We start from the raw sequence: 25,798 nt of genomic DNA, 5'->3' as shown, positions 1-25,798 counted from the left end.
TTGTTATTTATATATGCCCCCACGTGGGTCCTGCATCCCTTTACCGGGAATCAAGTGCGCAGTTCGCCAGACGTTCGGGGCAACGCTGAATAGTATGCTACACTTTTTATGGGAGACTATTTTTATGTTTTTAGTTATGACATTTGAAGACAATTCGATTTACTCAACAAATTTGCATATAAAAATGTTAATTTAATGTCCCTAGAACACACATATTTTAGCCAATCGCTGCCAAAAGGCATAATATATATTTGAAATTGGAATCAAAATCTAAATTTATAAAGATTTGACAAAAATTTTAACTGCATTTTTCATTTCCCTTAATAAAAAAACATTTATTTTGTTTTTATTTATTTATTTAAATAATTATGTATTTTCGGGGTGCAATTAATCATTAAATTAATTAGTAATATTATTGTTATATACGATTCATATATATATATATATATGTATATATATACTCTCATTTCCGTTTGTTTTTTCTTGTCTTCTGGTTTTCTTACATCTTTCCCTTAGATTTCCGCCCTCTTTCCTTCCGTGAACTGAAGTTCCTTTCTTATTCCAATTTCCGGGACTCTCATAGGTGTGTTTGTGGTTTTTGTTGTGTATACAATTTGTGTTTTTTCTTCTTTTCGGTTAAAATCGAAACAAAAATCGAAACGCTTTTCTAAACACTTGTCATTATGTTGGTTATTACATACATATATTGGATTTATATCTGATAATGGTTATATGCATGTGAAGTGTCGTCTGGGTGAGTACGAAATGGACATTGAACGAGATTTACTAATAAGCTTTAAGGGGAGCGACATATTGTACACGCTACGAATATTGCTAAAAATACCTGCATTTGGAATTGGATCTTCGATTTAACCCTCACTTCTTTCTTTATCTTTTTGTTTCTTTTTCGATTTATTTTTGTAATTTAACATATTATTCTCGTCGATTTGTTTTGTTTGTGCCCCAAAATGTGTGTGTCTAGTAGGCAAAGTAGCACTTTGGGCAGGCGCTTGTTGAATCAATTAGTAATAATACACTTTAATTGTAGTATAGTTTTTGTATTTTTAGAACAAGGTATAAGTACAATATGTGCGGCAAAGTTTTATGTATTTCTCTATGCGTTCGGATGGGCTTTCGGTGTCTGGTGAATTGTGGTGTGTGGTCTGTGGCATGTGGAGTGGAGTGTGTGAGATCTAATATCATCATATCGTTACACGTACGTACATTTATGTTTATATAGGCTCTACGAATCCATCTCCTCTATTACTCGTAACATTGAAATATACATACATATTGGTAACTGCCTCTGCCTTGCTCTGTTAAATAAACAACTCCCTTGGATAACCAACGTAACGTAACGTATTGTGTGTCTAGCGCTTAATTTAATCGTTGAACTGTCCGGTTTCATCTTTCATCTTCAATTTCAATTGCGTAATACCATTATAATGATTGCACATAAACAAAATGGCTGCAAAATAAATAGCTTTGTATATTTTCACTAGATTTCAAGAGTTCTTTGGTTTCTTTGGTTTTTGCCTTCTTTCTATATAAGTTTGTTGCACAGTAAAGTTCCATGAATACATTTAATAGTCAATTATCTATATGTTTAATTGCTGTTATTTCTTTCTTTCTTTTTTGGATTATACATTTTCGAATACTCGCACATATTTGCGTAACTTTACTTAGGAACAAAAGCTTAGATTTCTTTGGTTTCTGCCGCCTGTTCCGAAATAGTTCCGTTCTTTACTTGTCTTTTCTAGATTTTTTGCTAAGGAAACTGAGTTCAAAGAGCTGCGAACATTGGAAAGCGACCGCCTGGCCCTCCTTCTGACACTGGCGCTCCTTGTTGCCAGTGCAGCGCAGAGATTCCAGTTCCGTATAGTATAAGTATGAGATTTTGGTTGGTTTTTGGTTTCGGTTTTTTTTTCGGGGTTACTCGTAATATTCAAGTTCCATATATTTATATTTATATTTATATTTTTATGTTATATTTATATATATATACCGCTTTTTTTATGCATGAAATAATGTAACCATAAACAAATTAGCAACAACTTTAATTTGTCCGGAGCGTCCGTCTTCCCTTTTAGATTTAGTATTAATATTATGACGTAAGTACTTAAAACCTCTCCTGCTCATCGTTAAAGTGGAAATTATTACTGAGTTCCATTCTCGAGATTTTCTAGTTTAACTGAGATTTCCTTTTTGGGATTTGGGTTTTGTTGTTGTTTCGCCGCCGCCACTGGGGTGGTGGTGGTGTCATCTTATCATCGAGAAACGTTCGTCAATGCAGCCAGGATACGGGACACTTATACGCCTCCATGGTCGCCGCCTGCTGCTACTCCTGCTCCTCCAGCGCCTGCTCCTCCATCATCCACCAGCGACGACTGGCCGGCGGGCTGCTGCTGCGGCGGCGGCGGCGGTGGCTGCATGTACTGCGGGGGATACTGGTACTGCGGCGGCTGCTCCCCGCCTATGAGGCCAAGTTTATCTGTGCGGGAATACACATAATCAGGGTTAGTAGATTGAATTAACAAAGGGCTCATCTTTTGGTTAGCTGCCGCCAATCTCGGTCGAATGACAATCACATCGATACACACGGGTATACGCCAAAAATATTACACTTTCAATGGTTAAAAGCTTCACTCATGATTGAATATATTATATTATATATATATTTATATAGTAGCAAGTGGACGTGGGATGTAGATTATGGATGGGCAAGGGCATCCAAAGCATATATATGTACATTAAGGCAGTCACAGAAAGCTGTTCATCCCCCATTTTCCCCGCCAAATAATTTCCCCCGGCTTTGCTTAGTTGGTGCATTAAAACTTAGGCCAATTTTTCCAGAACAGAACGCATATTTCAACAACATTGAATGGATAAATTAAAGAAAACATAAGGAGGAGTACTAAGCTCAAGGGCAAGCACATCGATTAACTCACACACATGCGGCTAAAATAATACAGAAACATGGGAAACAGCGGAAACGGAAATGGAAACACAAACGGAAACGGAAAGAAGCGCAGGTGTCAAATTACATGTTTTTAGTTTTTTGCTTACAGTGTTGAAAAATATCGTATTTTTTTCAATGGTACAAAGAAAATGTGTTTTGTTTTTCTGATTTTTCTCAATTTTTTTTTGCTAATTTTGGTTTAATGGTTCTACGGATGCAGCTGGTGGTTAATCGATGGATGTTGTTGCTATTCAGTTGGTTGGTAATTATTAATTTCTGATTGAGAGAGCTGAGCTGAGATCGTTCTATTGTCCAGTCGCCACTTCATCCGACGGACTCTGTGGGTTGTCGGTCAATTTCTCGGCCAATGGCTTCTCAAGTGTCGGTGGTTCAGATTTTTGTGTATGGTGGTGTTGTAGCTGTACTTGTTGTTGTGGTGGTGATGGTGGTGCCGAATCTGCTGCAGATGCCTGGGCCTGAGCCAGAGCAGCCTGCTGCTGCTGCAAGGCAGGTAGCTGCTGCTGCTGCGGAGCAGCATTGTCATCCGACATGTACGGTTCTACGAGAAATTTTTGTTTGTTTCGATGAATTTTTAATTGTTTTTTTGGTTGCGAAGCGAGCAGATTTCAACAATATAAAAACAAAGAAAAACATAAATATAAAAACACGATAGAAATTCGAGTTGTTGATTGGAATAAATGATTATTATTTTTGCTTTAAACGGGTGCACCTAGCGATATGATTAATAATAAACAAAAGTGACTCTCGTCGTCGCGTCTCTTTACCTCACACATCAGACTGTGTGTGTCTGTGGTATTTCGGGGGTAAATTGTGTTGATCGAGAGTCATATATTCTTATGGTAAACAAATATTGTACAAAGCTTTCAGTGTGTCTCAGTTACTCTTCGTCTTTCTCTGTAATTGTTCAAAAATAAATTGTTCAGTGTGGCAGTGTGTCGAACATAGGTGGAAAACATTTAATAAATATAATAAGAATAAAAAGGAACGGCAGTACTTTATGCTTTTTCTGTGGTTCAAGTATATAGCTAGCTCTTTGATCTAATTGGGCGATGGCCGTTGCGTTTTGCGTTGAGTTTAGAGTTCAGAGTGAAGAGTTGAGAGTTTTCGAGTATCGAGAGAAGAGGGGGTCTATGTATACTACGTTTACTGGGGAAGCTGGGGGTTTCGAGTTGTATTTTTATATATTTTTACAGAGGACTCGGCACAAAAATTGTGTATTTGTGGCTGCTGCCAATCATCAGAACGAAACAAACGAAAAACGGATACGAAACACTGAACAAACCACAAACTTTACGATTACGGCTTACGGGAATGTTACTTCAGCTAAGTTTGTATGCTCGAACTTAAGGTCCTACGGTTACGAAAGCTAACAAGGTACAAGGTACAAACAAAGGTATATCGCCGCTGTGCTGGGAGCAGAGGGGCGGTATCCTCGGATTACGGGTGTTAAGGCAACGGAACGATAACAAGACACGTTAACGACACACGATCAAATCATTACCGAACCTGTGCGTATGCTCGTTATGGAACCAGATGATGTTGGGCTTGGATATTCAAACAATACAAATATATACCGTATATATTTATATATAAATATATATAAGGTTATTGTTCTAGTGGCTGTTGAGGCGCATGATATGGTATATGGCTTTTTTATAATTTCGCAAGGCATCTAGGTCGAATCAGCGAACGATCAGTTGGACTGTGAGTTCGGCGGAGCTCTACTCATAATAGCTGCGTTAGTGAATCTGAATTTTGGTTTCGATTGGTTCTTATTGGGTTGATTGATTGGCTTTTGATTTAGTTTCGATTTTCATTGCATTGCGGCTAAGTTACTATGTTCTTATGGATTAGATAAGTTGCTTAGCAATCTACATAAAGTTACCTAGAGAAAAAAACGTGGCAAAGTGGAATTAAAAACGCAATTTAGATTCGGAGTGTGTGTAGAGAAACGAAATCGAAATTAGCGCTAAAACAAGGCGAACTCAAAAGACAAAACACAATTCGGTTAAGGAACGAGGAGTTTCTTGGAGTTTCTTCGGTTTCGGTTATATGTCTGAGTCGCGTGGCTCTGGGGGTCATGTATGCTGTGTGTGTGTGTCCAGGTAATGAGTGTCTGAGGAGCCGGCTAGGATCGATCAACTTACTTGCAATGATGCCCACGACAACCAGGCCAATCACTCCCATGATGATCATCATCTGCGGGAAGGAGTCTATATAGTGAAAGGATTTGTATTAGCTAAATTTAGAAGCTACCCACCTTCAAATTCTGCAGCCAGAATTTCCTCTTAAGCTTGCCCGCCTGCTGCTCGAACTGCGAGGCACCCTGCTGCAAGGCATCGGCACGATCGTCCAGCTCCGACAGCTTACTGTCGCGCTCCAGCACCTTCTCCACATTCGTGCGCATGATGTCCACGACCTACATGAAAAACGGTATATATCAAGACTCTCCTTCAATGAAAGCAATTCTGATAGAGTAGAATAGGTAGGTCTTAATCCTTACAGTGACATTTCTTAAGAATCTTATTGACCTTTCTTCTCCCGTATAACTTACCTCATCAACCTGCGCCTGCGTCTGCTGCAAACGCTTCTGTGCCGCAATCTGCTGCGGATTGTGTGGCCCGCCCACAATCTCGCCATCGCCGCCCTCTCCGGCCGGGGCTCCGGCATTTGGTGGTGCATCGCCAGCTGGTGCAGCGTCCGCCCTGCGATGCGAAGGAGCATGATGATGAGGATAAGCAGAAAAAGTCGTCATTAGTCATCGAGAAATGCACAAATATAGCACAGAGCCAAGACTAATCAACTCCCAACGGGGGTTCGCTCAAATTAAATACAGTACTTGGATTACACTGGGGAACTGGGTGTGTGAGTTGGGTTCGGGATTCGACTAGTTGCTAGCTTTAATTGAATACATCTCTCGCCGATACAGTACGTGTGGGCTATATAGACAGTGCTGGAATATATACGAGTACTTTTAGCCGGCAAATGGCTACGGCTACGGCTACCCTTTTGATTTACAGAGCTTCTCACTTACGGTTCCTTGTTCTTGTCTTTCTTGCCCATCTCAGAACCCCTTAAAAAACTGAGACTTGTGCTCGGCTGATAAATAATTAAATAAATAATTATAACCAATTAATATTATGGCTTGGAATTCAACGGACACTTTTCTAAATCGTATATTTCAAACTTCTTTAAGAAATGATATATGTATTAAAGGCTAAAGATTTGTGTGAAAATGGCTATATTTTTACCCTTACACCGTATTATAATTTCAGTAAACACATTCCAACGCAGTGATGGAGTCATTTCCGGACCCCATATTCCATATATATTATTGATCAGCATCACCCAATCGATCAAGCTATGCCCGGTTAAAAAATACATTTTTCGAACATTTCAAAAAAAATGTGTTACATCGTTAAAATTGTAAAAATTCTACAACAAATTGAATTTTTTAAATTTGAAAACTCAGTATGAAGATTTGTTAGCCCTATAAAAACTAACACAGAAAAGTTTTGCGAATTAAAATTAATGAATTTTTGGCTTAGTTATGGCATTTGAAAGAACTTCGATTTACTTTCTCTTTGTTTGCAAACAACAAGGGAAAACAAATCGATATATTTAACAACCGGCAAGTGTGGAATTTCCAGTGGTTCTAACTATTTTTCATTTCGGCTGAAAGTCAGGCCTCTCTTAGGTTCAATTAAGGGTCTTTGCATGTTGTCCTGACTCATTTGCTGCGAAGCGTATTCTTTTATTGATTTTGCGGTGTGAGAGACTGGGCCATGTGATGCCACGACAACGTCATCGTCGTCCACCAAGTGATTCATTCCCACAACACCGAGCTGTACAAATTGCAGCTGCAGCTGTTGTCCGTATTCGTTTTCTTTTTTTTTACGATTCCCAGACACTTGTACTGGAAATAAAATGGCAAGTGGCAAGTGGAGATGGCCGAAACCCATGCTGCGTATACTTAATGCGTGGCTATCAAACGGGGAATACTGGGGGGAAATCAATAACGATGTCCTTTCACTTACATTTCTCTGTCGTTAGTTGGTTGTTAGCTTCGAGTGACTGGACTCTGGCGATGATTAGGATGATGTATGCAGGACTGGGACCAGTAACGTCTTTCACTGGCGCAGGTCGAGGATGGCTGGCTGGATTAGATGGTGACCACTAGTGGGTGCAGCTGAACCGTGTTTCGTTGTTTTTGTTGTCTCTCAGTTGCGTTCTCTCCGTTCTGCTCTCTCTCTCACTTGCTAGCTCTTCCGCCAGAGCTTTTTGCGCCCCCGAATCGTCAATGAAAATTCACTTCGAGCACTCCACGGGGGGATTGGCTGGACCTGGATGTGTATGTGTGTATGCGCGCGTATGTGTGTGTGCGGGTAACACTTGCCACGACAGCCCTTCCGAGGAATTTTCTGGCTCTGCGCTGCTGAAACTGCTGGATAAAGTGCGAAAATAGTTGCAACTATTTTTAGTACGAGGTTAATTGCTTGCTTGTCTATTTCTTCTAATTCTAATTCCAAGGGCCGGAGCACCGCGAGACGCCCACCAAAATGGCTTCTGTCCTTTCAGTGTCACAGCCAAAAAGAGAAAGAGTCCTTGCAAATTCTTATATTTTACGTGCTGATTTGCTATTTTCAAAATAGTCTCAAGTGCCCCAAAGACTTGGCTCTCGGGGACAGTGTGGAAAAAATCAATGAAATTTTGCACGACACACAGGATTCGGTTGCATTTAGCGTGACATTTTGGTTTGAATATTCTTAGCAAAGTTTCTTTTAAACGGTTACGAACATTAGGATATCGGCATGAAGCACTCTTAAACTTGGCTTGGGCGGTAATAATTTACAGAAAATGTTGCTTAAATAATATTCTTAAAATTATTTTCACGCAGCACAGGAAAAATTTTCACTTACGACGTTTTTAGCCAACTGCGAAAACTTGCAGCTTTTCTAACTGTTATGTGTATTTGGGGAAAAAGCTTGCGCAATAACGAGCGAACGATTTGGTTTCCGGCGAGAGCTTTTCCATGGCGATACACCAAAGTAGCGATTGGTAAGCCGCAAGTCGGGATATAAGAGAAGGCTTCAAAAGATCCTTTTTCAGAACAATATTATTTATATAATATATGAAATAAGTATAAAGAACAGCGAACTACTGTAAGATCTAGGTATTGATCTATTAAAACTTTTAACTTAAAAGTGCTGTACGACAAATTACCTCGGTGTCCTCAGGGAGCAGTAATAATAGAATTGTACTACAGGGGCTTTCGGAACTTTGTCTGAATCCAAACACGATACATTTTCAAGCCCCGACCACGATTAACCTGCAGCCGGCGGTCTACAATAAGCTGCTCCTCCTTCAGCCCAGCCTGGGTGAGCATGCTCCGCAGCTCGTCCTCAGTAAAAAAGTACACCATGGTGCCATCGCCACGCACGTAGAAGTTGTCATCCAAGCACTTTCCGCTCTTAAAACGCAGCTGAGCCAAGTCATACCGCCCGTAGTCGCGGAACAGCAGAAGACCACCGGGTCGCAGATATCGATAGCAGTTTTCCAGAACTCGCTGCATCTTCTTAGGTTCAATTGCTGACAGAACAAAGATCATCACAATGATATCCTGGGAGTTTTCCTCGAAGGGCACCTGCCACTCATCCAGAGTAGCGTCCATGACAAACACCTCGCAGCGCTTATTATCAAACTGCGGCTGACTCTGGAGGATATCCACGGCCCGGGGGGAGAAGTCGCAGCCAAAAACTTTTAGATTCGGTTCCGAGCTGTGCTGCAGCAGGGGCAGGATGGTGTTACCGACGCCACAGCCCAGCTCGAAGATGCTGCGAGGTTGCGTCGTGTCGGTTTTCTTGTCCGCTTCCAATGGAGCCAGTTCGGGAAACTCAGTGAAGAGCCAGTGGCGGTCCTTGAAAAAACGGTTGTCGTGGATGCCATAGAAGCAGTCCCAGAACTTGGGCGCATCCGATTGGAATCTATCCTTTTGCTCTTCGTCCATTTTGTTGGCCGAGTTCTTGGCTACCGCCGCCTGGGCGGCCAGTTCCTGCTCTGCGTCCCACTCAACGTGGTCCCTGCAAAACGAGAATTAGAGAAATTTCCGTGAGTATAGTACCAAGCATTACCAGGCGTTAAACTCGAACACCTCGCGCCCATCAGTGAGCAGACGGCCACCAGCCCCCGCCGGCTTCCGACGATGGCGAGTGTGCTCCCAAGTCTTGCTGGCCAATCCCCGCCAGATGTGCCATCCATATTTACCAAGCATTGTGCTTGAAGACGTCAGCGTCGTCGGTGAGCAGGCGGGTTCCAAACTGGGGACGCTTGTCGTTCTCCGTCGCGGGTGTGTCAGTCATCGCAGGGTGTTTAACCAGGTGTCTGTCCTTTTGTTGTTCCAAAATATAAGTTGTAATTTGTAAACACGCCGTCGGCTGTTCTCAAGGGAATACAGTATTTTCGGGTTTCTGTCGTCGGGTAACACTGAATGATTAGCGGGTGCAGTGGCATCGATGTATCGATAGTACCGATAGGCACATCGATAATTTTGCAGCTCTAATTGTGTATATCAAAACCGCAAACCAGCCTTTTTGTTGTATTGTGCGTTGTTTTCTTCAATAATATTAATAATACAATTATTAATTGTATATTAGCGTCCAGCTATTGGAAGACAAGCAGCAGCAGCAGCGATCTGAAATCCCAACAGACAAAATGATGAACGAAGCTGCTCTGGCCAACATGATACCGTACGACACGATTGGGCTGTACGAGCAGCCCAAGCCGCGCTTCATCTTCAAGATGCCCCGTGTGGTGCCGGACCAGAAGTCGAAGTTTGAAAGCGACGAGTTGTTCCGCCGACTTAGCCGGGAGAGCGAGATCCGGTACACGGGCTACAGGGAACGGAGCATCGAGGAGCGGCAGGTGCGCTTCATGAACGGCTGCCGTGAGGGCCACACGGAGACCAGCTTCGTGGCCTCGGGCACCAACCTGCAGCTGGTGTTCAATGCCAATCAGAACCCTTACCTGCACGACAAGGAGTGCGATTTCGATAAGGAGCACGGCAAGGTGCACATCAAGTCCTATTTCATCATGAACGGTGTGTGCGTCCGCTTCCGCGGCTGGCTGGACCTGGAGCGTCTCGACGGCGTCGGCTGTTTGGAGTACGATGAACGGCGGGCTATGCATGAGGATGCCATCCTGCGGGACCAGATCGATCGGTATAACCAGCGATTGCGCGAGTTTGAGGACACCAAGCGCGCCTACCGGGACAATCGGCAGGACGAAATGGAGGCGGTGCGGCGAGGTGTGGCCTCCGGGGGCATTGGTGTTGGAGCCAGCATGTGGCGACGTTAGTTGGACCTGTGGACGGCACCGCCGCCGTCGCACCAGCTTCAACAGCAGCCGCCGCTACCGCCACCGGCGCTGCACCAGCAGCAGCAAGAGACTCAATTCGCTAATACTCATTACTTCATGGACAACTGAGAATGCTCCGAGCCCGCTAACGGGTATCCACCATTGTGGGAGATTAGAATACGCTCGAATAAATATGCTCCTAGATTTAGTTTTAGATCTAATTAATGCTTACTTTACGTATGCTTTTACGGTATTATACTTACAAACTTAGCGTGAAATTAGTGTCGTATCTTTAACTAAAAAATACATCATTACTAATCGAGATCTTGTTTGTTGGGGGTTTTCCGCAGTGACGCAGCGCCTTGACGGCCAAAGTGGATAGACATATTTAGGAAAAAGACAGGTTCCTCTTGATTATAATATACAGATACTGAACTTTATATTTCATACATAAGCAATGATCGTGTAAAACTAAACTAAGCAGGGTCTCTCGCTCGGCGTGTGAAGAGCGTTATTTAGGCAGATGTCTCTAGCGAAATTGCAGGCTGGATATACGCAACCCGATGCTCTCCTTGCCAATTTGGCTCACCTCACACACTGTGCACAGGTTGCCCTTGAATTGCGGGTCAAAGGAGGAGCCGCAGAAGGGACAGGTCACCTCCGGCTTTCCTCTATACAGCGGCTTCCAGCTGATGCCACAGATGGTGAACGGATTGAACTCCTCGTACTGCAGCTGGTGCTCATCCACGGGATTTACCTCGCAGGCCTGCAAGATTTTGCGCACCTGCTGTGCCACATCCGGCCGCGGTGCCAGCTCCAGAAGTCGGCGGGCAAAGGAGGCGGCTGTCTTGTAGTTCTTCAGTTTGAAGAACATATTGAGGGCTGTTCGCAGGGTAAGGATCTGGTGGACGGGTTGCAGTTTGCAGTGCGTAAAGTAGGCTGCCATTTCGCACAGCCGCTTCTGCTCCTCCAGCGTTGACTTGGGCATGCCCTTGCGCACCGTCTCCATCTTCAGGCCGACAATGTACTCGGCACAGATCCTTAGCAGCTGCTGGGCCTCTGCTGTGTCTACCTTAGTGTCGACCACGAGCAGCGGAATGCTGATGAGAATAGAGTGGAATTTCTCTACGGCCTCGGAGAACTTGCCGGAGGTTGTGAGCTGGTAGCCAGCCTGCAATCGTGCCACCAGATCGTTCAGTTTGATGCCCAGGGCCGGCCGATGCAGCTTGGCATTAGCCTCCGAGTAGTTTCGCAGAGGATAGCCATTGAGGGACTGCAGATTTGGATTGGCCGAAAAGCTGGTTCGGGAGCAAGCGTAGTTTTGCAGGAACAGCGGCTTGAAGGGCTTAAAGTTCACCACGCCCAATTGGTCGTTCAGAAGCCGGAAGGCGGTTTCAAAGGATCCGGCCTTTACGTGATCCAGCACCAGGGGCGAGTTGTTGGCCCACTGCTGTGCTGGAGAAAGTCCCTTGTTGGGGGCCGCATAATAATTGCTGTCCAAGGCGGAAGCCTTTATCTTGGAGGCCAGCTCCTCGGGCACCACCAGATCGTCGTCGCCCACATCCCAGCCGGCGCCATCCTCGCCACCAGCTCCGCCCTCGCCGTCGTTACTGAGAGCATCGTGCATCTCTCCATCCTCACCGTCCTCGTCGAGTCCCAGATCTGCATCTGCTCCCCAGCCATCTCCGCCGGCATTGTGCTCGTCCAACAAAGCAGCATCGGCGTTAATGTTCAGCGCCTGGCGAGCGGTGGCACTGGTTCCTGCTCTCGTGACCATAGCGCCCTCAAAGAAGCCCTTCGAAACTGAAAGCAGCGGCCAGTTGGTCTCCAGCTGCTGAATGGGCACCGGAGGCTGTAGTAGCTGGGCATTGGGATTCACCTCTGGCAGAGTGTTGCCCTGTGAGGTGATCGACTCGCCCAGGGATTCGGTTAGCTCTTGGAAGCCATGGGTTGCTGCCGTGAGATAGGCCAGCGAGTGCTGTCCGCAATTCTTGAGAATGCTGACTCTTTCCTTAACGTCGCCCAGTAGCAAGGCGCCCTGGTACTGGGCGGACACATCCTTGCGAATTTCGGCAATCTTGTTCATCTTCTTCAGCTTCTCCAGGTTGCCTGTGATCAGATAGAGGAAGCTCAGCTTGTCAAAGTTCTTGGTGCGCTGGTAGCACATCTCCACCACTTGATGGTTGCCCTGAAGCAGGGCACTCTGGCCCAGACGGTCCCAACAGTCCTTGTCGTCCAATGCCTTAGCTGCCTCCAGAGCGATCTCGATGTTGCCGCACTCTAGGGCCAGTCCGAAGCGCGTCTTCTCGTCCTTGACAAAGTGCAGGGCCACCTCTGGATAGCCCTTCTGCTGCAGGTAGGCAATGATGCTCTGTCCCACCAAACGGGCGTTTCTAACCATGTGCAGTACCTCGTCGTACTTGCGCTGGATCAGTGCCAGCTTGAACTTGTACTCCGTGGGGTCGATGTGGAGAACGCGGGTGCGGCACTCGCGATCCAAGCAGAACACCTGATTACCCTTGACGCGCGTAAGGTAAATGGGCAGATCCAGGGTACGGATGATGCCGTGGTCGCCGTTAGTGATGGCGTATTTGATGTGGTTGCTAGTCGTATAGATGAACACGCCGGACTCGTCCCAGGCGCCGGACTTCACACGACAGTTCTCCTGCACCGTGCACAGGTACTGAAGTCTCCGGTCGCATATGGTAACTGAATGCTTGCAGAGCAGCGCCACCAGGGACATGTCTGAAGACCACACCACGTAGCGGCATTTGGCCAGCTTGATGCTGCCCACGGAGACGAGCCGTTGGACCTCGTACAGGGTGACAAATTCGGGATCGCGGATGAGAAGCATGCCGGTGCCGGCGTAGAATATCTCCTCACAAAACGTGGGCAGCTTCTTGGTTACCTCGTTCTTAAAGTTCTTGATCACCAGTTGCTGGTTGCGGTCCAACACCGCGAATCGGTTGCGTGCCACCCAAATGGCTGTGATGCCGGAGCTGCGCTTGCTGTCCGACTCACTCTGGCTCTCCGTGTCCTTGGGTATCTGGCACAAGTCATACGTGCTGTTCTCCAGGTTGTTTGTTCGCGTGCAGATGAGCACAGCATTCAGAGCCGGATTGTACGACATGCTGTAAACAGGCGATTTGCCTGGACGTAGCTGCATCACCACCGTGTCCTTGGTGGTGGTGAAATCCAGCTTGCGCAGGAAGCGTTCCTTCACATAGTAGAGCATGTTGCCGTGTACGGCGTAGGCGGGACGTTCACGCTCCAACTTAAAGACCACCATTCCTGGGAGGGAAATAGAAAATATTAATATTAAATACACAACTTTCCAAAGGATCTGCAACAGAAACTCACCTCCATCGTGTCCGGCCGCAAATAAATTCAGTGTGGGATGCGCTGTGAGGATCCAGAAGCGTTCATTGTCCCGCCGGAATGTAAACAAGCACTGGCGCTTGGTCATGTCCCAGACGCGAATGCTGCGATCCTCTCCGTTCGACAAGATTAGATCCTGACGCGGATGGAACAGCACGCTGGACACGTTGTTGTAGTGGCCGCGACAGGTGTCTACCTCCCAGGCCTTGTACTCATTCATGCGCCACAGCTTCACCAACCTATCGTCGGCTCCGGACACAATCAGCGGCAATGTCGGATGGAAGCTGGCCCAGTTAACGCCGCGATCGTGACCCTCGAGCACATGCTTGACCACAGCATCTGCCTGTCCAAAGAGATCCGTGGCGCCCGGATGACCCTTCAAGTGATCATCGAGGCCACCGGGGCCGGGTGCCACGTTCTTCTTGCGCAGTCCTGAGATGTCCCATACGCGCACAGTCTGATCAAGCGAAGCGGAAACGATCTGGTCCTCCGTAGGATGGAACTGGGCGCACATCACATAGTGGTTGTGGCCCGTCAGCACACAGATGCAGTTACGAGACTGCCAGTTCCATATGCGGATCGTTTGATCATCGGAGGCGCTCAATATCCACGGATATTCGTGGTGGAATGCCACCGTGCGAACGTAGTCCAAGTGGGCCAGTAGCGTGAAGATGCAACGACGTTGCTTGTAGTTCCACACCTTGATCTTGTAGTCGTCGCCGCCGGAGACAAACAGCGGCATCTGCTGATGAAAGGCCACGCCGCGCACTGGTCCATCATGCTCATCGAACTTTTCGAGGAGCGTGTGCATCCGGTAGTCCCACAGTTGGATAACGCCGCTGTGTAGACTGACCAAAATCCAGGGCCGCTTTGGATGGAACGAAAGTCCCTTTACCCGCGCCGACTTTGACTCGAAGTTCGTCAGCATGTTGAGGCTTTTATTTTTCACAATTTCCTGCCTGCGTTCACTTGCTTGTGGGTGTCGGCTTTTCTTTCAGGTGCCCGCTTTCTGGTGGGTTGGGCACGCGCCTGTATCAAAACATGTGAGAAAGATGGAAACTGTTATTGCCCAGTCAATGGATACTAAAAAGTACACGTAGCCGTGGCTTATTTTAAATTTTTAGAAGAAACACCAACCAAATTGTGAAAATTGTGACACGTCAATTATCTTCTTCTTCTCGCTGAACACGCAAGCAGAGTTGCCATCTGGTGGCACAGGCCCATTAACAGCTGTTCTACACTGACTGCCATTAAAAGGCACACATTTCCAAAGCTTAACAGTTATACAATATTCTTACGATATGGAGATCTCAAGAGTTATGATTAAAAATGAATAAAATTATTTAAATTTATTGGGGTAGTATTTTATTTTGCATTACTCTTACCATATAAGTCCAGAAAACTTATTTACTTTTCAGCTCTCTTTTAGTAGTCACTGTGCGGTGAGTTGTTTTCCCACACTGGCGCAAATTCGGTCTCGCGTTTGTTTATTTTTTGGTCTGCGATGGAAAAGTGATAAACAATAGGCAGACGAAATGACTCTGGCACACCGAGCGCTCTTCACATGGTTCATAGTTCTGGTCTTCTTCATACTGCTGTGCCTGCGCCTGGAGCCGCGCACGAACTGGAATTGGTTCGTCACCTTTACACCGCTCTGGATCTTCGACGTTATAATCATCATCTACGTGATCATCAAGTTTATAAGGAAGTGGCGCAACCTAAATCGCCTCACGGACCTCCTATTCCTCTACAAATGGAACATTGCCGGCGTGCTTCTCACTATCGCCTCCCAGGTCATGATTTGTCTGCGACTGGAGTATCCTCATCAAATCCCCATCTATGTGACCATAGCTCCGCTGATCCTTCTACTCAGCACCGCCATATTCTACGTGGGCAGCCACCTGGGAAAGCGCGAGGGCTGGTTGCAGTGAACGGCAGATAATAAGTCTAGTATAGAATTAGGATTAGGTGTATATTGTAGGGTTAAGAGGCGTAAATAAAATGAAAATGGAAATTCAGAAGCCATATTTGCTCTGGGTTGCTCGTCGTGTCTGCCTGTTGGCCGACCACATGGCCTGCAGCTCAGCCTCGTTGGCCTTGGCCTTGTGTGCCAGGTAGGTGATCTGGTGCTTGCGCCTCGTGCCAGCTACCGGCTCCTCGTCCGTCAACACTCCGGTGGGCTGGAAGGTCGTGGACGAAGCCAGAGCCGATCGCATCCATTCTTCCCGATCGGGCAGGACCTGCGATCCAGAGATGTCGATCACCTGCATTTCCTTGGCCTCCTTTCGGCGCCGTTTGGCATTTTTGCCTACCAGTGCGTCCATGGCCTCGGCGTTTAGTTGTTGCTCGTGGTAACGTTTTTGTGCCTGCTGCACTTGCTCCTCCTCGAGACGAGCGGCCTCTGCTACGGCCGCTTCCCTTTCTGCGATCTCCTCGAGGTATTTGCTGCTGGCCTCCACCATTTTGGCTGCACGTTTGGCCACCAACGCGCTGATCTCATTGCTGCTTACCTCTGGCAGCTTGTGTTCGGCGTTGAGGGAGAAGAAGTCACCAGAAGTGCCTTCATCTTCATCCTCCTCACTGTCGCTGGCTTCCACTAGCTTGGCCGCAGGCTTGGATTGGGTGGTCTTAGAGCTATCCTTTCCCTCGGTAACCTTCTTGTGGCCAGAAGCCTTAAGGCCATCCACTCCTTCAGTGTTGTGTGCTGCTCGCCGCTGCTTCACTGTATCGGGTACAAAAGCGGGCTGGGTTCTTGCTGGATTACTTGATTCAGGTTTTGGAGCAGGCGTGGTGCTTATTCTTGGGTTGCCAACAGCTGCTTCCGATGATAATGTCTTGGCGAAATTCCGCTCTGACTTGGCTTGGGGGAGCATACTCAGCAATCCGGATCCCTTGGGCGCAATGGGCTTGTCCACCTTGTTCTTGGCCTTGTCCGCTTTCTCCTGGTCGACATCGGAAAAGTCTCTCAGCGATGGTATGCTGATCTTGACGCGTCCCTTAACCGGCGGTGGTGGTGGTTTCTCTATTTGAACAGGCAGCACTTTTTTGTGTAGGAACTCATCATCCTTTTCTTCTATGATTGCCTTGGCGGCGGCGGCTGTTGTGCGTGGCATTGGTAGTTTGGCAAAGGCGGGGGCCATCAGCTCCTCCACATCTTCGCCTCTTGTCTCCTCCTTAGATAATGCAGCTGCCTTAGGCTTGGGCAAGGCTAGAGTAAGTCTACCGGTGGGCTTTAACTCCTGCAAGGACACTTCTTGGGGCATAAAATCGTCATCCTCGTCGCTGATGTGACCACTGACTGATTGTCCTGTGCTGGGCTTGTCCTGGGGCTTAATCACCTCCACCTGTAGCCTTGAGCTCTCTTCCTCCTCCTCGTTCTCAGAGTCTTCGTCAGAACTGGCAGCATAAGCGACGAGTGACATCTTTATTAAAAAAAATATTAGAAATTGGTAAATAAAACAATTCGCCTCAGCTGTTTAGTATGTCTAGCGTTGCCACCTTTTTAATAAGTTCTATGTTAGCCATTTTTATTTACTATACTGCACCACTAGGCAACACTGTTAAAACGAACTTTTCAAATTTAAACTAGTTCTTCATTTAAAATAAACAAATATCATATTACACATATGTATTTGTCTACCTGTTGACCAATAAATAAAGATCCAATATATCTTGTACGCTCCAGGATTATTAAACTTTAAACCTTAAAAAGGTAGTGATAATAAAGCTATTACCTGTGCCCAGGTGGCATTAGATTAGAGGAAAATAACACCATATGTCACAAAAGGGATCAGAAAATCGTACCGTTATAGTTTAGGTAACCCCATCTTTAATCCTGAGACTACCTGTTTCCTATTTCTTATTCGATATAAATAAGGGGACATTCTCGATCAGAAATCAGTCAACACATTCCCTTCAGAGAACTCAGGTTAAGCCCAAGTGACAGCTATGCATCATCACCAAAATCTCGGAGAAGCTGCCGCAGCACTTTCGGGGATGATTCCTCCTCCCTACGAAGCCATGGCCATGTACGAGCAGCCCAAGCCGCGATTCATCTTCAAAATGCCCCGCGTAGTGCCCGACCAGAGGTCGAAGTTCGACAGCGACGAACTCTTCCGTCGTCTCAGCCGTGAAAGTGAGGTCCGGTACACGGGATATCGGGAACGGGCTGCCGAGGAGCGCCGGATGAGGTTCGTGAACGACTGCCGCAAGGGCTACGCGGAGATTTCCTTTGTGGCATCCGGCACCAATCTGCAGCTGTATTTCAACGCGAACCACAATCCGTACGCCCAGGAGCAGGAGTGTGACTTTGAGCGGGAGCGGGGCAAGGTCCATTTACGGTCCAACTTCATCATGAACGGCGTGTGCGTCCGTTTCCGTGGCTGGGTGGACCTGGATCGCTTGGATGGAGTGGCCAGTCTGGAGTACGATGAGCCACGGGCCCAGCAGGAAGACGCCCAGCTTCAGGAGCAGATTCAAAGCTACAATCTGAGGATGGCCGAGTCCAAAAGGATTTACCATACACCACAAACATCACCCGAGGATCATCCTCATCGCAGGGGAGGACCTGGGATGCCAGGAGGGCCTATGGGCTGGTAGGGTGATCTAAAACGAGCCATTAACTTAAGTATAATCGTTTGACGACTGATTCTAGCCTTGCAGGGTATCATAATTTTAGTCAGAAGCTTATAACACCATTAAGAAATCATTTCCGACCGTAAATACAATATATATTATTGATCAGCATCGACTGGCGAGTTAATCTTGCCATGTCCGGTTAATTTTTAAAGTTGGAAAACTAAGTATGCAGATTTGTAAGCGCTATAAAAACGAATACAGAAAAGCTTTCCGGATAAGTGAATTTTTAGCTTATTTATAAGTATTTTAAGATTTAATATATTTACAAAAATAATCATATAACTTAATAAAGTAAAATAAAGGAAATATTTCCGGAATTCTTAAAGGCATAAGATGGCAAAAAAGCAAAGGTCATGTATGTTATGATTCGCCAACAAAATCTTAATAATTAAAAATAAAATAAATAGAAATTTTATTATATTTTTTTTTTTTTAATTTTATAAAAATCCATCCTACTATATAATTTTAGATTGAAAGACTGAATAACTTTTACTTAAAAGTACTGGTTTTAAAGTCAGTGTTTTAAAAATTACATTTGAAGCTGATCTTTTGATGTGAAATACTGACAGACTTAAATATTTTTTAAAATCCTTTAATAAATACTTAGTAACCCCCATAATAATAATAATAATCTTTCAATGTATGTTACACTGATGAAGCATTCTAATGAGTCTCAAAACTAGTCATTTGGGGCAGATATTGTCCAGATATTTGGCGAGGAACCACTCGTATTCTTTAACGATTGTTTATCTGGGGCTCCTTAAGGGTGGCTCACCGGGGTCTATGGCCTTAATTGCGCCAGTTTCGGTTTCGGAACAACCACCAACCCAACACCACCCGAGGAAGAGTCCGGTCTCGGTCTCGGTCCAGCTGCCAGTTGTGCTCTACGGGGTGGGAATCCTCTCCTTGCACACACATACATCTCAGAGAGTGTAGAGCAGGCAGTACCGGGCCTGTGAGAGCACATATTGATTTTCCGTCGTGGGGATGCTGCTGCTGCCGAAATAAACTTTGCAACTGGTCCGAAAATCAGTCTCTTTCCGAACGCGAAACTGAAAGCGGAAAAGCGAAAAAGCGGTAGACTGAACATGAAGTGAACGATAAATAGAAAGGGAACGAACGGACGCCGCCGAATAAGAATTCATAAAATTATACATACCGCCAGCGGGGCACGATTTGCCAAACATTCGGATTGTGTGCTTGAATTTGTTGCTTTGGCCGCCGCGTACTTTTCCGCACGGAAAGCTGGCGAGATTTGTCTAAAATTAGCGACCGGTGTGTTATTGTAGGGTGTCCGTATAGGTTGTATAGAAGGCGGAGTAGGAGGTCCGATCCCGAGAGTGTTTACCCCATAAATTGGAATCCGCTAAGATGCCCTCACCCGCATCCAATACGATTGTGCTGAAGAGCCTCTCCGTGCTCTTAGGCCTATTCTTCATCTTTGTGGGCACTTTGAAGCTGACGCCGCACATTAGCAAGGACCTTTACAAGGATCTGGTAAGTGCGTCGGAAAATCGATACAGTTCGGGAGTTTTGCTCGGCCTGGTGGGCGGGTGCAAAGCCTATCGATTTTTCCAAGTTACTGCCAAAGTTTGGGCTCAGGGCAATGCAATCTCCACTTTCGAATGGAAAATCTCTTATGTAAATAGGCCTGCACTATTTTCCATGTGGAAGAAAAGCCTCTCGTTAATATGACTGACTAATTGGGCATTGAACTCGACCCCATCAATGCCAATCGCTGACATTCGGACGCTGAGGAGAGCCTCCGCTATGATCTTCAGATATATTTTAGGAAAATTATATATTTTAATAGGCGAAACGGCTGCCTCTTGGCGGCTTTTGTCAAAGAAACAAACATAAATCCAATAAGAGAGATTTCGGAAAAAGATTTGACAAATATTTGGAATTATATTGCTCAAAAATATTGTTTTCTAAGGAATCCATATATAAATATATTTGGTCTACTTTAAAAAACCTCAGGAAGTTGAAAAAAATTAATAATCATTTTGGGTTGAAAATTGGTTTCGAGAGCCGATAAACAAACTAGAAAAGGCGAAAGATTTATAGAACAGCTGTTAGTTTAAAATTTCTTGTTTACGTTTTGTAAAAACAACGGCCAAAAGTTTTCGATTTCATTACCAAATAAATATTTTGCATTCCTGTGCAAATACTAGACCTAACACAAAATCCAACATGACGTATCACTCGGCTATTATTTATAAACAATAGGGTGAATCGGCTTTTATTTATAAACAATAGGGTGAGTCGTTTGCACTAAACAATTCCGTTTTATTTTTCTATATGTATATTTTGGACTCTATATTAAGTCGATTTTTTCAAATTTGCAATGCGTTCGTTACGCGCCATTTTACTCTCATTTATCATGTTTTTTTTTTCAATCTCTATTTTGCGCCTCAAGGTATGGCATTTTAATTTCGAAATATTTGTTTTGTTTGTGGCTCCTCAGACCCAACGGTGTAATTACCGCCAAACACTTGGGGCCACTGGTGCCAACAGAAAGCACAGAAAACCACACATACGACGAATTCTGACAAAAAGAAAAGCTAGTGTTCATTTAAAAATAAATGGGCTGCACTGCCTTCCTCTGGTCGGAGCAAATGGCTCTCCTGGGGGGGGGGTCTCGTTTCTGGGCATAATTAATTATAACATATTTGATTTGCTCCCAATCCACAAATTGCAGCGCACAGAGTACGTGAAGTATGCCAAAGTATTCCCGCTGACCGCCCTCTTCGGAGTGAAGATCCCCTCGAAATGGTATCGCCGCACCGTTGGCATTCTGGAGATCGTATGCGGACTGGCTATGGCACTGATTCCCTACCGTAAGTGAAGTTGAATATAGCCTCAAGGTGTTTAATTAACTTAAAGTATTGATATTTACCCACAGACAAGGTGAAGAATGCGGCAAATGTGACGCTGCTGGTGCTGATGCTGCTGGGCATCTACCAGCACTGGATGGTCAGCGATCCCTTCGAGCGCTCCGGACCAGCGCTCGTGTTTACCTTCATGTTGGGCGGCCGGTTGGTGGTTTGGTATCAGACTGCCCGCCTACAGGACGAAGCTGCTGCGACCACCCAGCCGCCGGCGAATGGCGTCAAACAGGATTAAACGAAAGCTGCTTCGCTTCCTGGAAAATCACACCATATTCATAGTCATTCACTGATCCAGCTTTGTTTTAGCACCTTGAGTTGGGTTCGAAAGCGAACTGCGGGTCACTAATCATCACGAACAAATACACCACACACCAAATCACTACATTCATTCTAGCAAATCGAAATTCATGTTTTTCACTTTGGTGCCAAAAAATTTATCGTATAATGAAACCAATAATATAACGTATGTAACAGCTAGAAATATTAGCTAAACAGTAGAGAGCCACGGCGGAAAGACAAGACCAGAGAAACAAAAACAAACAAAACGTGTAATCAAATCCTCTTCGTACCGGGCAACCATCTAAATTACGACTTTTAGAAACAATTTTAATAAATTTGAAGAACTCATACATACATTTAAAGTTAATTATCCAACGTCAGTTCGATTTGATTGCGTGTAATAAGCGGGAGATTATTGGGCATACACTGGTGCTATGTAAGCTATAACCGTGCTCGGGTTAGTTCCTATATACTACATGCATGTATATATGCTCCTATTCGGAGCCAGTGCTAAGCAGCTTGAGCGCCTTTTGGAGGTTTTCTATAGCGGTTTTCACATCGTCGTAGTTGAGGGCACTGCCGGCATACTTGCAATACTTCTGGGCGGTTATCATTTGGTCCGGAGTGATTTGCACCCCGGCCACGGGCACAATGGGCTGATAAATGGTGGCCGCCGTAGCTGGATGCGGCTGACCTGTCGGCACATACGGCTCAAAGCCGCCTGGCTTTTCTTCATCCTCCGGCGGACTGGGCAATTTGTTCGGATTGTTCAGAACCTCCTCGGCAGTGGGAGGCGTGACATTCGAGGGCGGCGAAGATGGTGCCTCTGGCTGGAAGGGGGGTGGGGCAGCCGCTCCGGCTGCATCCTCGGGTGAGGCATCCGCCGAGGCATTAGCATTTTCCTCCCCCTCGAGTTCCGCCTCATCGTCGTCGGGAAGAGGTCCGGGAATGGGCGTCTCGCCGTTCTTCAAACAGTTGTGGATGTAGGCGGCCTTCCACTTAGCATATTTCCTGTTGTGCAGTGCCTCCTCACTCAGCTCACCGAAGGTCTGGAGTATATCGTAGAGCACTCCGCTGGAATAGAAGGCCTTGACCACGTTTCTGGGAAATACAAGAAAAGAAATGAATGAGGTAGAAAGCTTAAAGACATAAGACTTATAGGTATTCAAGAAATCTCCTGAAAAGGTTTTAGATATTTTATTGCATACAAAACTCGAGTATTTCTGAACCCGACGTGACTTACTTGCCAAAATTCTCCTCGCGATCCTGCTTATCGGCGTACAGGAAGAGCTTCAAGGCATAGTTCTCAATGTGAGCCTGAGCAGCCACCTCGTTTGTCACCGCTTCGTTATCCGCATGCTGCTTCTTCACCTGCTCCAGCCAGTCCATAATGGCTGCGATGCAAGAGGGGAAACCGAAACCAAAACAAAACACAGATGAGTCATGGGCAATCAAAATGCGTATTTCAATTTTCGCTTACACAGCAGCAGTTTGGTCTCCTCGCCCGTCTGGGTGGACGCTTTCAGTCCCACCTGCAGAGCACTGTACCAGGGAACACCAAGAGATTAGTAAGTGCATCTTTATAAAACCTTAAAACAAAATACTCACTAGAGTCTGGCCCAGTAGGCGATGACCAAATCTCTTGTGTCATGCTCTTGGGCCAGCTTCAGGAAGTGCTGGATGGACTTCAGCGAGGGTGGACAGGGCGGAAACTCCATTGTGGCTGAAAGGAGCTTCGGGTCTTATGATTTTGTATCTTTGCTGGAATAATAACGAATACTGTGCCGAAACTAATTGATGACGGCTCTTGCAATGTGGCCAGCGCTGCAACTTATCGATAGTCCACGAACAAAGTGACCAGATGTTCGTCTGCCAGCGATAGTTAGAACCATAAACCAAAAACAAAACTAAAGTTTATAACTCCTTTCAACAAGTGTCGGTATCTGCACTTGCTCATTTGATAATCTGCGGCCAAGACGTTAGGACACCTCAGGTAAATATTCAAGCGTTTCGCCTGGGTGTGCCTTGGCGCCGCTATCAGTTGCACTTTGCACTTTAACCTGCATCTCGCGCTCTTTCAGTTACCGCAGTTCAACATGGTTCTCTCCAAGCCCCTGTACTCGCTCTTCGGCACTTATCTGGAGCAGCTCTTCAACCACCCGGTCCGCACCAAGTCCATCACGGCGTGAGTACTTTATACCATTATCGCTCCGCAATTTAAACCGTCTTCCGATCCAATGTAGATGCGTTCTGGCCACCTCTGCGAATGTGACCTCTCAACGTTTGGCGGGCGCCAAGACGTTGAACCAGCAGAGCGCTTTTGCCTACGGACTGTTCGGTTTGATCTTCGGAGGCAGTGTACCGCACTACTTCTACACAACGGTGGAGCGGCTCTTCAATCATGATGTTCGATTCAGACGGTTCTTCCTGTTCTTGTCCGAGCGACTGGTCTATGCTCCGATCTACCAGGCACTCTCGCTGTTCTTCTTGGCCCTGTTTGAGGTAAGAGCCGCCTATTTGTCTGTTGAATCTCTAATTAAGAAATTATTATGAGAGGCATCTTTGGAAAACATCCCTTACTTCTTTTGATAACCAATGTGATTTATTCCAGGGCAAATCCCCTAGCACCGCTCTGCAGAACGTGGAGAAGTTGTATTGGCCCCTGCTGAAGGCCAACTGGCAGTACTTGTCGGTGTTTGTGTATCTGAACTTTGCATACGTGCCCCCGATGTTCCGATCGATCAGCATGGCCATCATCTCCTTCATCTGGGTGGTATACATCGCTCAAAAGCGACGTCGCTTCCAGGATAAGCTGGCCGCTGAGAAGAAGGCCACCAAATAAGCGCATTCCGTCACCAAGACTTTATACGAGGTGTAGTCTAATTCCGATTGCTCTGTAGATTACGGTCAGGGCCTGCTGCCTGAGGTTCCTAATCTCTTATTGCGAAAATTCTGTGAGGGTATGTGAGGACTAAGATAAGCTAAAACTAAATGCAGATTGCTCAATTGTTATACCTTAATATTTTTTGTAATCTTTTTCATAATAAAAATAAACATAAATAAAATAAACTATGAAAAACATAAGTTTTGCACTTTGCAATAGTATTATTCAATTGAATTGGAAGTCGATCGTTACAATTCCAATATATTAATTTCAGTTGAGAAAGCTGTTTTATACAAGTTTTTGTTATGGTTATAAGACTGCATAATAAATTGAACAGTTTTAAAAGTTTTAACTCTTTGAGAAGTTTAATGAATTTGAATTTTTTTTAATTGGATAATTGGATTTTAAACAATGCCCAATATTTTATTTAAATTTATTTATAATTTTAATTTCAGTAAATAACTATGAGCAGTAAGTTTCAATGAACAGTAAGTAACTTTGACCAGGAAGTATCTATAACCAGTAAGTATCTATGATCAGGTACTAACTTTGAACACTAATAAACAATGACTTGCAACTTTTGTAACACAACACATATCTGAGACGTGGCCGGCAGCAGTCACTTCGTTCCGGGGATGTTAGAACCAGTTGAGAATCATATGTACAGATGTGCGAAATTTGCTTTGGAGCAAATTTAAGGTATTTGAATGAAAGTATGTAGTTATTCTTCTATGTAATATTACTAGTATATAAGTCGGAGCATGCCGAATCGGTGGACTATATATATATATATATTTATAAATCTGAACAATCGGACGATTAATAGAACTATGAGCAGTAAGTAACTCTGAACAGTAAGTATCTATGAGCAGTAAGTAACTCTGAACAGTAAGTATCTATGAGGAGTAAGTAACTCTGAACAATAAGTATCTATGACTATTAAGTATCTATAACCAGTAAGTATCAATGACCAGTTACTAACTTCGAACACTAATAAACAATGACTTGCAACTTTTGTAACACAACACATATCTGAGACGTGGCCGGCAGCAGTCACTTCGTTCCGGGGATGTTAGAACCAGTTGAGAATCATATGTACAGATGTGCGAGATTTGCTTTGGAGCAAATTTAAGCTTTTTGAATGAAAGTATGGAGTTACTCTTCTATATAATATTACTAGTATATAAGTCGGAGCATGCCGAATCGGTGGACTATATATATATATATATATTTGTATATCTGAACAATCGGGCGATTAATAGAACTATGAGCAGTAAGTAACTCTGAACAGTAAGTATCTATGAGGAGTAAGTAACTCTAAACAGTAAGTATCTATGAGGAGTAAGTAACTCTGAACAGTAAGTATCTATGAGGAGTAAGTAACTCTGAACAGTA

At 45.1% G+C, this 25,798-nt stretch overlaps 10 protein-coding genes across 26 annotated transcripts; 5 read left to right on the top strand and 5 right to left on the bottom strand.

The window, feature by feature from the left end:
* Window positions 1-334: 334 nt before the first annotated feature.
* nSyb (neuronal Synaptobrevin) lies at window positions 335-8,068 on the bottom strand. Of its 9 annotated transcripts, none has more exons than XR_002319310.2 (8): window positions 7,900-7,997; window positions 7,018-7,421; window positions 6,015-6,079; window positions 5,535-5,685; window positions 5,241-5,399; window positions 5,128-5,179; window positions 3,745-3,874; window positions 335-2,491 (listed from the first exon to the last, which is right to left on the bottom strand). XR_002319310.2 is itself a non-coding variant. In XM_086830642.1 (7 exons), exons 3-7 carry the CDS (start codon window positions 6,041-6,043, stop codon window positions 2,310-2,312), a joined length of 573 nt encoding a protein of 190 aa, XP_086686768.1. In that variant the 5' UTR covers window positions 6,044-6,079; window positions 7,018-7,421; window positions 7,900-7,923; the 3' UTR covers window positions 335-2,309. The 9 variants fall into 9 exon arrangements, 4 of the variants coding, with proteins under 4 accessions (XP_086686768.1, XP_086686805.1, XP_086686834.1 ...); XR_015271198.1 differs by having other exon boundaries at window positions 7,018-7,424; window positions 7,900-7,965; XR_002319308.2 differs by lacking the exons at window positions 3,745-3,874; window positions 7,900-7,997 and adding an exon at window positions 3,067-3,518.
* Mettl2 (methyltransferase-like protein) lies at window positions 7,188-9,697 on the bottom strand. Of its 6 annotated transcripts, none has more exons than XR_015271097.1 (4): window positions 9,112-9,697; window positions 8,204-9,060; window positions 7,900-8,080; window positions 7,188-7,424 (listed from the first exon to the last, which is right to left on the bottom strand). XR_015271097.1 is itself a non-coding variant. In XM_020944448.2 (3 exons), exons 1-2 carry the CDS (start codon window positions 9,337-9,339, stop codon window positions 8,241-8,243), a joined length of 915 nt encoding a protein of 304 aa, XP_020800107.1. In that variant the 5' UTR covers window positions 9,340-9,485; the 3' UTR covers window positions 7,188-7,421; window positions 8,204-8,240. The 6 variants fall into 6 exon arrangements, 4 of the variants coding, with proteins under 4 accessions (XP_020800107.1, XP_086686566.1, XP_086686518.1 ...); XR_015271139.1 differs by having other exon boundaries at window positions 9,245-9,485; XM_020944448.2 differs by lacking the exon at window positions 7,900-8,080 and having other exon boundaries at window positions 7,188-7,421; window positions 9,245-9,485.
* Bgb (core-binding factor subunit big brother) lies at window positions 8,026-10,655 on the top strand. 2 transcript variants are annotated; one of them, XM_086830885.1, is made up of 2 exons: window positions 8,026-8,153; window positions 9,634-10,655. In XM_086830885.1, exon 2 carries the CDS (start codon window positions 9,692-9,694, stop codon window positions 10,331-10,333), a length of 642 nt encoding a protein of 213 aa, XP_086687011.1. In that variant the 5' UTR covers window positions 8,026-8,153; window positions 9,634-9,691; the 3' UTR covers window positions 10,334-10,655. The 2 variants fall into 2 exon arrangements, with proteins under 2 accessions (XP_086687011.1, XP_020800108.2); XM_020944449.2 differs by lacking the exon at window positions 8,026-8,153 and adding an exon at window positions 9,476-9,580.
* An 88-nt stretch (window positions 10,656-10,743) lies between these two features.
* On the bottom strand, window positions 10,744-14,980 carry alphaCOP (coatomer subunit alpha). 2 transcript variants are annotated; one of them, XM_020944327.2, is made up of 3 exons: window positions 14,849-14,980; window positions 13,694-14,740; window positions 10,744-13,624 (listed from the first exon to the last, which is right to left on the bottom strand). In XM_020944327.2, the coding sequence occupies exons 2-3, from the start codon at window positions 14,637-14,639 to the stop codon at window positions 10,863-10,865; spliced, it is 3,708 nt and encodes a 1,235-aa protein (XP_020799986.1). In that variant the 5' UTR covers window positions 14,640-14,740; window positions 14,849-14,980; the 3' UTR covers window positions 10,744-10,862. The 2 variants fall into 2 exon arrangements, with proteins under 2 accessions (XP_020799986.1, XP_020799987.1); XM_020944328.2 differs by lacking the exon at window positions 14,849-14,980 and having other exon boundaries at window positions 13,694-14,778.
* Window positions 14,981-15,246: 266 nt separating this feature from the next.
* LOC110177558 (transmembrane protein 60) lies at window positions 15,247-15,729 on the top strand. The gene has a single exon (XM_020944331.2). The coding sequence runs from the start codon at window positions 15,247-15,249 to the stop codon at window positions 15,640-15,642; it is 396 nt and encodes a 131-aa protein (XP_020799990.1). The 3' UTR covers window positions 15,643-15,729.
* LOC110177557 (uncharacterized) lies at window positions 15,670-17,133 on the bottom strand. The gene has a single exon (XM_020944329.2). It carries the CDS (start codon window positions 17,131-17,133, stop codon window positions 15,727-15,729), a length of 1,407 nt encoding a protein of 468 aa, XP_020799988.2. The 3' UTR covers window positions 15,670-15,726.
* A 497-nt stretch (window positions 17,134-17,630) lies between these two features.
* Window positions 17,631-18,965, top strand: Bro (Brother). The gene has a single exon (XM_020944446.2). It carries the CDS (start codon window positions 17,660-17,662, stop codon window positions 18,308-18,310), a length of 651 nt encoding a protein of 216 aa, XP_020800105.1. The 5' UTR covers window positions 17,631-17,659; the 3' UTR covers window positions 18,311-18,965.
* Window positions 18,746-21,886, top strand: LOC110177607 (putative acetylcholine receptor chaperone). The gene is made up of 3 exons (XM_020944406.2): window positions 18,746-19,846; window positions 21,051-21,189; window positions 21,255-21,886. Exons 1-3 carry the CDS (start codon window positions 19,721-19,723, stop codon window positions 21,473-21,475), a joined length of 486 nt encoding a protein of 161 aa, XP_020800065.1. The 5' UTR covers window positions 18,746-19,720; the 3' UTR covers window positions 21,476-21,886.
* Vta1 (vesicle trafficking 1) lies at window positions 21,284-23,510 on the bottom strand. Of its 2 annotated transcripts, XR_015270975.1 has the most exons (5): window positions 23,128-23,345; window positions 23,000-23,061; window positions 22,763-22,913; window positions 21,875-22,620; window positions 21,284-21,820 (listed from the first exon to the last, which is right to left on the bottom strand). XR_015270975.1 is itself a non-coding variant. In XM_020944403.2 (4 exons), exons 1-4 carry the CDS (start codon window positions 23,235-23,237, stop codon window positions 22,014-22,016), a joined length of 930 nt encoding a protein of 309 aa, XP_020800062.2. In that variant the 5' UTR covers window positions 23,238-23,510; the 3' UTR covers window positions 21,826-22,013. The 2 variants fall into 2 exon arrangements, 1 of the variants encoding a protein (XP_020800062.2); XM_020944403.2 differs by lacking the exon at window positions 21,284-21,820 and having other exon boundaries at window positions 21,826-22,620; window positions 23,128-23,510.
* LOC110177606 (peroxisomal membrane protein 2) lies at window positions 23,379-24,603 on the top strand. The gene is made up of 4 exons (XM_020944404.2): window positions 23,379-23,512; window positions 23,601-23,704; window positions 23,763-24,021; window positions 24,131-24,603. Exons 2-4 carry the CDS (start codon window positions 23,616-23,618, stop codon window positions 24,359-24,361), a joined length of 579 nt encoding a protein of 192 aa, XP_020800063.1. The 5' UTR covers window positions 23,379-23,512; window positions 23,601-23,615; the 3' UTR covers window positions 24,362-24,603.
* Window positions 24,604-25,798: the final 1,195 nt, after the last annotated feature.

Source organism: Drosophila serrata, unplaced genomic scaffold (assembly GCF_035046125.1).
Source record: "Drosophila serrata isolate PLE 108 unplaced genomic scaffold, ASM3504612v1 contig_2, whole genome shotgun sequence".
Taxonomy (NCBI): Eukaryota; Metazoa; Arthropoda; class Insecta; order Diptera; family Drosophilidae; genus Drosophila; species Drosophila serrata.
Note: the sequence above shows the minus strand (reverse complement) of the source record. Positions and strands in the feature narration are given on the sequence as shown.